This window comes from Oncorhynchus mykiss, chromosome 26 (genome assembly GCF_013265735.2).
Source record: "Oncorhynchus mykiss isolate Arlee chromosome 26, USDA_OmykA_1.1, whole genome shotgun sequence".
In the NCBI taxonomy this organism is placed as follows: domain Eukaryota; kingdom Metazoa; phylum Chordata; class Actinopteri; order Salmoniformes; family Salmonidae; genus Oncorhynchus; species Oncorhynchus mykiss.
In genome coordinates, this window is record NC_048590.1 from 29,735,867 (window position 1) to 29,748,130 (window position 12,264).

At 46.0% G+C, this 12,264-nt stretch overlaps 1 protein-coding gene across 2 annotated transcripts; it reads left to right on the forward strand.

Moving 5' to 3' along the window:
• Window positions 1-178: 178 nt before the first annotated feature.
• LOC110506606 (methenyltetrahydrofolate synthase domain-containing protein) lies at window positions 179-12,264 on the forward strand. 2 transcript variants are annotated; one of them, XM_036963292.1, is made up of 8 exons: window positions 179-375; window positions 529-632; window positions 7,167-7,280; window positions 7,626-7,739; window positions 9,366-9,456; window positions 9,576-9,688; window positions 9,819-9,944; window positions 10,956-12,264. In XM_036963292.1, exons 1-8 carry the CDS (start codon window positions 348-350, stop codon window positions 11,871-11,873), a joined length of 1,608 nt encoding a protein of 535 aa, XP_036819187.1. In that variant the 5' UTR covers window positions 179-347; the 3' UTR covers window positions 11,874-12,264. The 2 variants fall into 2 exon arrangements, with proteins under 2 accessions (XP_036819187.1, XP_021442018.2); XM_021586343.2 differs by lacking the exon at window positions 7,167-7,280 and adding an exon at window positions 7,337-7,450 and having other exon boundaries at window positions 180-375.

Here is a 12,264-nt window from a genome sequence, read left to right on the forward strand (position 1 = left end):
GTGCGATTTGTCAATTGAGAGTCGACATGCGCAATCATTAGTCCAAACAGTTGCAAAACGAGTTTCTATTGGACAAATTTAGGAATGTCATTCCCCGTTAGTTACGGTTGCTTGCGTTAAATGTTTTGTAACAATCGGCTAATGAATGCATCCCATGTTTGCTTTTGACGGTGTAAGGTTTGGCCTTTCCGAGCTACCATACAGAAAAAAAACATCCCTGACAAGCAGCTGTTGCTACAATGTTACAGAACTCCCACGTGCGCAAATCAATCTGTGGTCACTTTGTGATAGTTTGACTAATCGTCAGTGAAATTGTGACAATTTTCTGCATCTTCGACTATAGGACAATGGAGGCCGTTATTACGATTAATCCCGGTAAATGATTGCTGCGTGTTTAGTGTAAAGTCACTAATGCTAACGCATGCCAATGGATGGTAGCCTAGCCGTTGCCGTTATGAAGTTGCGATTTACATTACCCTTTCTTCAAAACGGTCATTTCATCAAGCATGTGAATTGTTTTCTGTTTAGGGGCCACGAAATGGGACATCCGAGAGAAAGTTTGGGATTACATTGAAGCTAAGAATCTTGCAAACTTTCCAAGGCCTGTGCACAACAGAATCCCCAATTTTAAGGTAGGGCATTTCTGGAGGTTCCGTGTACTGCAATTTGATTGAATTATTCCTAAAGCTAACCCGCTTAGTATTTGTCAAAATAGGTTTGAACCCTCTTGTCGGTAGTTTCAATTTGTATTTTGCATGTGCTGCTGGTAAGGTCCCATATAGCCATTTTGAAAAGTATTGTAAAATGTTCATTGTGCGCTCTCCACAGCCATTGGTCTGCACTAATAAATGTCTCTAACTAGCCTTACCTAAACATCAGACTGCTACCATGGTTACTCCATGACACCAGTCTGAAAGTAGCTGTAAAAAAGACTCCGTAGTCTCTACAAGACAATGTTGAAGAAAATAATATTTACACTTTACCGGTTGTACATGCTGTTGTTCCTTTTGGCTGTAGGAGGTTGAGATCAGGTATCAACAGGACAGTGTTGTTTACCCGACTTTTTGCACAATATGTTAACAATAGCCGAATGCAACCGAATGCATTGGTATTTATTAGGGATCCCCATTAGCCTCTGCCAAGGCAGCAGTTACTCTTCCTGGGGTCCAAACACATTAAGACACTTACATCTCACACAAAACAAAAGATAAAACAATACATTATTTTTAAAACTAGGCAAGTCAGTTAAGAACAAGTTCTTATTTATAATGATGGCCTACCAAAAGGCAAAAGGTATCCTGTGGGGATGGGGGCTGCAATTCAAAATAAATTATAGGACAAAACACACATCAAGACAAGAGACAACACTACATAAAGAGAGACCTAAAGAGATGTGTTGCTGGCTTGTCCACATAGCAAGCCAGCAACACATGACAACACAGCATGGTAGCAACACATGGTAGGTAGCAGCACAAAACATGATACACACATTATTGGGCACAGACAACAGCACAAAAGGCAAGAAGGTAGAGACAACAATACATCACACAAAGCAGCCATAACTGCCAGTAAGAGTGTCCATGATTAAGTCTTTGAATGAAGAGATCGAGATAACTGTCCAGTTTGAGTGTTTGCAGCTCGTTCCATTCGCTAATTGCAGCGAACTGAAAATACGAGCAACCCAGGGATGTGTGTGTTTCGGGGGCATTTAACAGAATGTGACTGGCAGAACAGGTGGAGGATGAGGGCTACAGTAGATATCTCAGATGAAGGGGTGAGGCCTAAGAGGGTTTTATATAAAATTATTACACCACTACATATCTACAATACAAAATGTATAATACCACCATACAACCATATTACAATGTATGTGTGTGTCGAGTGCGTGTGCTAGCATTTGTGTGTGTATGCTTGTCTGTACTTGTGAGTCTCTTCACAGTACCCGCTGTTTCATAAAGGGTATTTTTATGTTTTTTAAAATCTGATTCTGCTGCTTGCATCAGTTACCTAATGTGGAATGGAGTTTCATGTAGTCATGGCTCTATGTAGTACTGTGCGCCTCCCATAGTCTGTTCTGGACTTGGGGACTGTGACGAGACTTCTGGTGGCATGTCTTGTGGGGTATGCATGGGTGTCCGAGCTCTGTGCTAGTAGTTTAAACAGACAGCTCTGTGCATTCAGCTTGTCAATACTTATAAGTAGTGATGAAGCCAATCTCTCCTCCACTTTGAGCCAGGAGAGATTGACATGCATGTTATTGTCACCTGACCACATGACTGCGCAGTAGTCCAGGGGCGACAAAATTAGGGCCTGTAGGACATGCCTTTTTGATAGCGTTGTTAAGAATTTTAGCAACTGTTGTAGCAACATGTTTTGACCATGACCGCTTACAATCAAGGGTTACTTCAAGCAGTTTAGTCAACTCAACCTGCTCAATTTCCATATTATTCATTACAAGATATAGATGAGGTTTAGGGTTTACTGAATGATTTGTCCCAAATACAATGCTTTTAGTTTTTGAAATATTTAGGACTAACTTATTCCTTGCTACCCATTCTGAAACTTTCCACAGCTCTTTAAGTGTTGCAGTCATTTCAGTCGCTGTAGTAGCTGAGGTGTATATACACATATGTTTTTCTAGCAGCAGAGTGATCGATAATATCAAAAGCTGCACTGAAGTCTAACAAAACAGCCCCCATAATATTTTTAGCATCAATTTTTCTCAGCCAGTCATCCGTCATTTGTGTAAGTGCTGTGCTTGTTGAATGTCGGGCTGATTTGAGGTACGAGGTACATGTAGATATGGTTAAAGTGACTATGCATATATGATGAACAGAGAGTAGCAGTAGCCTAAAAGAGGCGGTGGTGGGACACAATGCAGATAGCCCGGTTAGCCAATGTGCGGGAGCACTGGTTGGTCGGCCCAATTGAGGAAGTATGTACATGAATGTATAGTTAAAGTGACTATGCATACAGTGGGGCAAAAAAGTATTTAGTCAGCCACCAATTGTGCAAGTTCTCCCACTTAAAAAGATGAGAGGCCTGTAATTTTCATCATAGGTACACTTCAACTATGAAAGGCAAAATGGGGGGGGGGGGGGGGGGGGGGGAAATCCAGAAAATCACATTGTAGGGTTTTTAATGAATTTATTTGCAAATTATAGTGGAAAATAAGTATTTGGTCACCTACAAACAAGCAAGATTTCTGGCTCTCACAGACCTGTAACTACTTCTTTAAGAGGCTCCTCTGTCCTCCACTCATTACCTGTATTAATGGCACCTGTTTTGAACTTGTTATCAGTGTAAAAGACACCTGTCCACAACCTCAAAGCCTTGGTTTCTCAAATGATTGCCTCGCCTGGTTCACCAACTACTTCTCTGATAGAGTTCAGTGTGTCAAATCGGAGGGTCTGTTGTCCGGACCTCTGGCAGTCTCTATGGGGGTGCCACAGGGTTCAATTCTTGGACCGACTCTCTTCTCTGTATACATCAATGAGGTCGCTCTTGCTGCTGGTGAGTCTCTGATCCACCTCTACGCAGACGACACCATTCTGTATACTTCCGGCCCTTCTTTGGACACTGTGTTAACAACCCTCCAGGCAAGCTTCAATGCCATACAACTCTCCTTCCGTGGCCTCCAATTGCTCTTAAATACATCAGCAATCAGCCATCAGCAATCAGCCATCAGCAAGGGCATTGAAGATGAAACGTGGCTGGGTCTTTCAACATGACAATGATCCCAAACACACCGCCCGGGCAACGAAGGAGTAGCTTTGTACAAAGCATTTCAAGGTCCTGGAGTGGCCTAGTCAGTCTCCAGATCTCAACCCCATAGAAAATCTTTGGAGGGAGTTGAAAGTCTGTGTTGCCCAGCAACAGCCCCAAAACATCACTGCTCTAGAGGAGATCTGCATGGAGGAATAGGCCAAAATAGCAGCAACAGTGTGTGAGAACCTTGTGAAGACTTACGGAAAACGTTTGACCTCTGTCATTGCCAACAAAGGGTATGTAACAAAGTATTGAGAAACTTTTGTTATTGACCAAATACTTATTTTCTACCATAATTTGCAAATAAATTCATTAAAAATCCTACAATGTGATTTTCTGGATTTTTTTTCTTCTCATTTTGTCTGTCATAGTTGAAGTGCACCTATGCTATGATGAAAATTACAGGCCTCATCTTTTTAAGTGGGAGAACTTGCACAATTGGTGGCTGACTAAATACTTTTTGTAGCAGCAGCGTAAAAAGAGGGGTTGGGGGAGGCGAGGCACACAATGCAAATAGTCCGGGTAACCATACCTGTTCAGGAGTCTTATGGCTTGGGGGTAAAAACTGTTGAGAAGACTTTTTGTCATAGACTTGGCACTCCGGTACTGCTTGCCATGCGGTCGTAGAGAGAACAGTCTATGACTGGGGTGGCTGGGGTCTTTGAACATTTTTAGGGCCTTCCTCTGACACCGCCTGGTGTAGTGGTCCTGGATGGCAGGCAGCTTAGCCCCAGTGATGTACTGGGCCGTACACACTACCCTCTGTAGTGCCTTGCGGTCAGAGGCCGAGCAGTTGCCGTACCAGGCAGTGATGCAACCATCTGCCCTCTGTGTTGCAGATGTAGAACTTTTTGAGGATCTCAGGACCCATGCCAAATCTTTTTTGTTTCCCTAGGGGGAATAGGCTTTGTCGTGCCCTCTTCACGACTGTCTTGGTGTGTTTGGATCAGTCTAGTTTGTTGTTGATGTGGACACCAAGGAACTTAAAGCTCTCAACCTGCTCCACTACTGCCCCGTTGATGAGAATGGGGGCGTGCTCGGTCCTCCTTTTCCCGTAGTCCACAATAATCTCCTAAATCTTGGTTACGTTGAGGGATAGGTTGTTATTCTGGCACCACCTGGCCAGGTCTCTGACTTCCTCCCTTTTGGCTTTCTTGTCATTGTCGGTGATCAGGCCTACCACTGTTGTGTCGTCTGCAAACTTAATGATAGTGTTGGAGTCGTGCCTGGCCATGCAGTCGTGGGTGAACAGGGAGTAGAGGAGGGGACTGAGCACGCACCCCTGGGGAGGGCCAGTGTTGAGGATCAGCGTGACAGATGTGTTGCTACCTACCCTCACCACATGGGGGCGACCCGTCAGGAAGTCCAGGATCCAGTTGCAGAGGGGGGTGTTTTGTCCCAGGATCCTTAGCTTAGTGATGAGCTTTGAGGGTACTATGGTGTTGAACGCTGAGCTGTCGTCAATGAATAGCATTCTCACGTAAGTGTTCCTTTTGTCCAGGTGGGAAAGGGCAGTGTGGAGTGCAATAGAGATTAGAGGTCGACCGATTAATCGGAATGGCCGATTAATTAGGGCCGATTTCAAGTTTTCACCACAATCGGAAATCTGTATTTTTGGATGCCTATTTTATTTTTATTTTTGTATTTTTTATATATACCTTTATTTAACTAGGCAAGTCCGTTAACACATTCTTATTTTCAATGGCGGCCTAGGAACGGTGGGTTAACTGCCTCATTCAGGGGCAGGACAACAGATTTTCACCATGTCAGCTCGGGGGATCCAATCTTGCAACCTTACAGTTAACTAGTCCAACGCAATAACGACCTGCCTCTCTCTCGTTGCACTCCACAAGGAGACTGCCTGTTACGCGAATGCAGTAATCCAAGGTAAGTTGCTAGCTAGCATTAAACTTATCTTATAAAAAACAATCAATCATAATCACTAGTTAACTACTACTAGCTCTTTGTCTAATCCGAGGTGAGTGATCGCTGTCCTGATATCCAGAAGCTCTTTGTCTAATCCGAGGTGAGTGATCGCTGTCCTGATATCCAGAAGCTCTTTGTCTAATCCGAGGTGAGTGATCGCTGTCCTGATATCCAGAAGCTCTTAGTCTATTCCGAGGTGAGTGATCGCTGTCCTGATATCCAGAAGCTCTTAGTCTAATCCGAGGTGAGTGATCGCTGTCCTGATATCCAGAAGCTCTTAGTCTAATCCGAGGTGAGTGATCGCTGTCCTGATATCCAGAAGCTCTAAGTCTAATCCGAGGTGAGTGATCGCTGTCCTGATATCCAGAAGATCTTTGTCTAATCCGAGGTGAGTGATCGCTGTCCTGATATCCAGAAACTCTTTGTCTAATCCGAGGTGAGTGATCGCTCTCCTGATATCCAGAAGCTCTTTGTCTAATCCGAGGTGAGTGATCGCTGTCCTGATATCCAGAAGCTCTTTTCTGCCGTAAGATACGGTTGCAGAAACATTATGTACAAAATAAGTTACAAATAACGCAAAAAAACACATCATAGCACAATTGGTTGGGCGCCAGTAAAACTGCTGCCATTTCTTCTGGCGCCAATGCTTGTCTTTCATAATTTGGTCAGTTGTACTTGGATGTGAAGCATTTGCTAATCTTGTCACTGGAAAAAAAAAGTTGGCAATATCAGTGGGTTTTGTGATGAATGAGCCATCTGATTCAATGAAGGATGGAGCCGTACCTTTCTGCCCCAATTTTCGTTTAAGGTGCTTCAAAGCTTTTTACTATCATTCTTTTGTTTCATAGTATAGTTCCTCCTTTTAATGCTGTTTAGTCACATCATTTCTAAATGTTCAGTATGTTTGCTGATCGGTTGTGCCGCCAGACCTATTTGCCATACCTTCAGTCAACTCAAGCACGTTTTCTCACAACTATCTGTAAGTGTTTTTCGTTGGTTACGCTCTGCCATTTTGTACACGTGTTTTGTCACGTGCAAATTGCATCAGTATTGAAAATACAAACAACATACAGACGACTAGCACACGGAAGGTCAGGTTGATACTGTTACTCTGTAGATGTTTTGTCACACATTCCTACCTGAAAAGGACCAACCAGACAGACAACTGGTATTTAGAGTTGTGAGAGGAAGCTTTCCTGATCCAAATGCTCATTTCTGCCAAAGTAGAATTCTATGCAATTAAACTTGGGTTCTTCAGGCTATAGCTAGCCTAACTACCTTATTAGATATGTCATATTGTAAGCTAGTAGCTATCCTAGTTCCTTTGTCTTTGACCTGTTTAAAAATCTCTATTTTAGTCAAGTCTACTGGTCAAAATAGGTTAACAGTGGCACACACATGCTTTTGAACCCTTTGTCCTTTGTGTGGGTGTGGGTGCTTGTCTTGCTGTATGTGGTTGTCTATACGGTCAGGGTGCGGTCCCAGCCTGTGACCGTCTCTCAGCCCTGCAGGAGTTCAAGTCCAGCCAGACGGTCAAAGTGAACCCAGACCGACCCCAGCAGCAGGCACGCTACATCACCCTGGATGTAAGTGTGCACTCACATCCTCTCTCCTTACCCCCTCTCCCCCTCTCTGCCCCCAGGGTGCCCACACTGCCTGCGCCAAGGTGTTGGAGCTGCAGGTATTCAATGAGACTGACGAGGTGAAGGTGGACCCTGACAAGCCGCTGGAGGGGGCGAGGCTGGCCGTGCTGCAGGTAGCCCTGGGTCACAGGCCACCATGAGCCTGGGCCATTGGTTCAGTAGTGTTGTCTCATCACCAGATCATAACCATGGAGTGCTGGAATTTGGTTATTTGTATTAGATGCCCTTTACTCATCTGTCTATGGTTATATTATTTTATCTTACTAAACTCTGGCCTCTGGCTTCCAGGCGAGGAAAACCCTGCTGGTGCCGACCCCTCGCCTTCGCACAGGACTCTTCAATAAGATTGTCCCGCCTGAGGGAGCAAGCAAAGAAGAACTGAGAGTGTGCTCCACCTCGCAGGCGAGTCAGTCCCTTCTCACTAGTGCTGAGTAATTAAATGAAATGTCAGTTCTTTTTTTGTTTTTATAAACAACTAATTGACTTCAGTTAAATTATTTGAATTCCATTTAGTTTTTAGTTTTTTTCTGTGAGCTCATTGCGCTGTAGTTTCTCAAGAGATGAATCAGATCCAGCCCGAACGGTGCGATGTTGTAGTTTCTCTAGAGATGAATCAGATCCAGCCCGAACTGTGCGATGTTGTAGTTTCTCTAGAGATGAATCAGATCCAGCCCGAACTGTGCGATGTTGTAGTTTCTCTAGAGATGAATCAGATCCAGCCCGAACTGTGCGATGTTGTAGTTTCTCTAGAGATGAATCAGATCCAGCCCGAACGGTGCGATGTTGTAGTTTCTCTAGAGATGAATCAGATCCAGCCCGAACGGTGCGATGTTGTAGTTTCTCTAGAGATGAATCAGATCCAGCCCGAACTGTGCGATGTTGTAGTTTCTCTAGAGATGAATCAGATCCAGCCCGAACTGTGCGATGTTGTAGTTTCTCTAGAGATGAATCAGATCCAGCCCGAACTGTGCGATGTTGTAGTTTCTCTAGAGATGAATCAGATCCAGCCCGAACTGTGCGATGTTGTAGTTTCTCTAGAGATGAATCAGATCCAGCCCGAACGGTGCGATGTTGTAGTTTCTCTAGAGATGAATCAGATCCAGCCCGAACGGTGCGATGTTGTAGTTTCTCTAGAGATGAATCAGATCCAGCCCGAACTGTGCGATGTTGTAGTTTCTCTAGAGATGAATCAGATCCAGCCCGAACTGTGCGATGTTGTAGTTTCTCTAGAGATGAATCAGATCCAGCCCGAACTGTGCGATGTTGTAGTTTCTCTAGAGATGAATCAGATCCAGCCCGAACGGTGCGATGTTGTAGTTTCTCTAGAGATGAATCAGATCCAGCCCGAACGGTGCGATCAAGAGGGGATACATAGAGAGCAGTTGCTTGGTGCTTTATTGACTTTGAAGACCTACTGAGATAGTGATATAGGCAGCAGCTCTATGGCGATGAGAGGATGACTTGGAATGAAATAATAAAGTCATCGAATATAATATACACAACTGAAACATTTTAATTAAAGTCATGTGAACTGCTGGTTAATAAGTGATAAGCAGTCACTAACACCATGGGACTTTTATTAGTTGTATTCTGTTACAGAATTCAACGCACATAATGCATAGGGCATTTCATGTTTGTTTTTTAATTATCAAAACCTAAATCCAAAATGGTGGTAATTTTGTAGTAATAAACTGAACCAACCTCAAAAAGCACTAATCGCTCACACTACTTCTCACCCAACACCCACCCCGACGCCACACTACCTATCCCACTCCATCCAGCCCCAGTGCACATGGATTCAATATCTCACTTTACATCCTTTATTCACCACTTCCCATGCATTATCCCCATAAACATGCTGTCACTCTGTACAACTTGGTGAATCCACCATAGAAGACCAAATGCTTTGTTCCAAGACTAGTTGGAGTGTCGGGTTTTAAACGTAAAATGTTTGAATCCAATGTTTCTTGTGATCTGGTGCACCTGTTCTCACTTTTTTCTTCTTTCTTTTCTTTGTTTCTTCACCAGGGAGTGAAGGAGTTCAGTGTCCCTGTGGGTCTGGATTCCAAGGTTCAGGTGGATCTTCTGGTGGTTGGCTCTGTGGCCGTGTCTGAGAAAGGTGAGAGCCCGCAGAGAGAACTCTATGGGCAGTGGACACCTACCCTGGTCCAGGAAAGTTCCGGCTCAGCACCAACACCCACACTGTTAGGATTAATCTCATCTCTCCTTTCTCCTCAGGTTACCGGATAGGTAAAGGAGAGGGCTTTGCTGACATGGAGTATGCCATGATGCTCTGCATGGGGGCTGTGACGGAATCCACTGTGGTGGTTACCATCGTCCATGACTGCCAGGTTAGCCTGTTATCCCACAACATGAAGTCACACACTGTGTTTGGTCTTAACCTGAATAAGTGGTGCTTCATGCTCCAGATTCCTATTATTTTGCAATGTGTATCTGTGCTTGATGTCTGTATTTCTGCAGGTTGTTGACATCCCAGAGGATCTGATTGAGAGCCATGACATCACTGTGGACTACATCCTCACCCCGACCAGAGTCATCAAGACAGACTGCCAACGCCCCAAGCCCCAGGGCATCATCTGGACTAAGGTACAACACTAAATCTCACCCAGTTTACTGTCGCTCAATATGATTCATTCCATTGCCTATGCAGTTGTTCGAACTACTGTTGCTAGCTACAGCTGCTGGTTTTACTCATACGACTGCTATTAGTTGCTGTATGTTGCTGAGTGGCTGAAACCTCAATGATTTGAGCTAGAAAACAGCTTTCAAAGTGAGGCTAAAGTTGCGCCCGTCTTCTGTAGTTTTCCAGTGACTTTTGGCTGCACCTCAAACCGTGTTGCTTGAGCTTTGTTTGCTCACCTTCCCGTAGAAGTATACCCATTATACACACATGCGCACACACACACGTGCTACCTCTGGGGTCCCTTAAGACAGCCATGCCCGTCCTGAGGACCCACGCTGACCTCGTAGACAGGAAGGCCATGTCTGATCATCAAAGGCCTCTCCACCGGGCCAGCCTGGCTGTGTAGGGCCCAGTTAAAGAGAGGGCACCGGGGCCAAGGTAAAAACAATAGACCATTATATCCTGTACAGGCGCAGCTGCCATCACAGCCTTACCAGACACGCTCTGCCCTGGGAAATCAGAGAGCTGTCTTTATATAGCTTACTAGGGAAGTGGAATATCCCCCCACAATAAAGATGATGCAGTCAGAGAGGTTATCAGCACTCCTGAAGACTGTCAGTCTGTGTCCTCTGCATTCATGTACTGTAAGCATGGATGTGTTGTTATGGAGTATTGTTGTGTTGGTTGTTGTGCCCTTTGAGGTTTGTCGAGTAGTCTAGTCATGCATGGGTTTTGGTGTAGTTCATCTATCTAGCATGCTCTGAACATTTGCATGGTCACCTAGAACAGCATGAGCAGGCACCAAACATCAGCTTTCTTGATTGTGTTTATACCCCATCACTTTACTAAACTCCATTCTTCTTGGCATGACCCAGAGCTGGGCTGCCCTAAACCCAGTGCCTTTGCTGACCTTGAGCAGCCCTGCTGTGAAATGACCTTTGCGGTCCTGAGCCTGTCCTGTTGTATACCTGCAGCTGAACGCTGAGATGCTGGAGAAGATCCCCGTGCTGAAGAAGCTCCGGGCCTTGGAGGAGGAGCAATCGAAGGACGTGACCCTGGGGACCCACCCTCCCCCGCAGCCCAGGGAGAGGGCCAGGAGGGATCCCCGGAGGGACAGAGAGCCCAGGTCAGAGGGTGATAGACCCCGGCGTGAGCCCAGGCGCAGGCCTAGACGGAACACCCAAGAGGACTCTGAGAGGGACCCCAACGGGGAGTCCAGGGAGGAGACTGAGCAGAAACCCAGACGACGCCCACCAAGAGTGAGGAGGGAGGGGGACAGAGAGGGGGGTAGGGATGGTGATGGGGAGGGAGGTCAGGAGGGAGGCAGAGAGGGCGGTAGGAGGGTCAGGGGATTCCGCAATGGGGGCTTCCGTGAGGGGGGCAGAGATGGAAGTAGGGGGAGAGGCAGAGGAGGAGGCCGGGAGGGGGCCAGGGGGAGGGGAAGAGAGGGGGACAGGGATGGGGTCAGGCAAGAGGGCAGGGAGGAAGGTGGCGAACCCCGTGAGCGCAGGCCCCCCTTGACCGTGACCACAGTGTACCTGGGGGGCATCCCTGCCGGGCTGCGTGTCAGCGAGCTGAAGACTGCTCTCCGGGAGAGGGAGGCAGCCCCCATCCGTCTCACGTGGCAGGGTGCTCAGCACCGGGCCTTCCTGGACTACTTAGACCCCCAGGCTGCAGACCAGGCCCTGGCCGCCCTGGAGGGGCTCTCCCTGAACGGCCACGACCTGCAGGCTGAGCTGGCCAAGAGCCAGAGGGGAGGAAGGAGGCCAGGTCCAAGCAACCGGAGGTCCAGACCAAATACAGGCCCCAAAAATACAGCTAGAGAAAGTAGAGGGAGTACGAGTGAAGCAGAGGCAGATTCCCCCAAGCAGGAGCTCAACAATAACGAGTAACTGCCTGCTTCTACGTCCATATCCGTAACAGAAGCCAAGCCAGCAGAAAGAAAAGGCTGTGTTTCTTGAAAGGGAAGGATGATACCTTCACTGTACCAATGTGAAGTGTGAAAATATGTTTAATGCCTTAAGCAGAGTTTGGTTTGTCGTTATGGTTTTTAGTGTTGGTATTGATAACACGTAACCCCATTTACGTTTGAAATGTTCTTATATAGAAGTTTCATCCACACTGGCAGGCCTGTCTGTCAGTCACAAAGGAAGGAGAGGTTGGAGGTTTCCCTGTTAGTCTCTTTGTGCAGGGGCAATGTTTAATGCCCTACATGTAATGCCATCGGAATTCACAGGATATTTTGTGTACTAAATAAACCATACTTTGAGTTCATAGTTTTAA

Coding starts and splice junctions, on each gene's coding strand:
- LOC110506606 (XM_036963292.1), top strand. CDS start 348: ATGGAGGCCGTTATTACGATTAATCCCG. Junction 7,281..7,625: donor CACGCTACATCACCCTGGAT/GTAAGTGTGCAC, acceptor TCTGGCTTCCAG/GCGAGGAAAACCCTGCTGGT. Junction 7,740..9,365: donor GAGTGTGCTCCACCTCGCAG/GCGAGTCAGTCC, acceptor TTTCTTCACCAG/GGAGTGAAGGAGTTCAGTGT.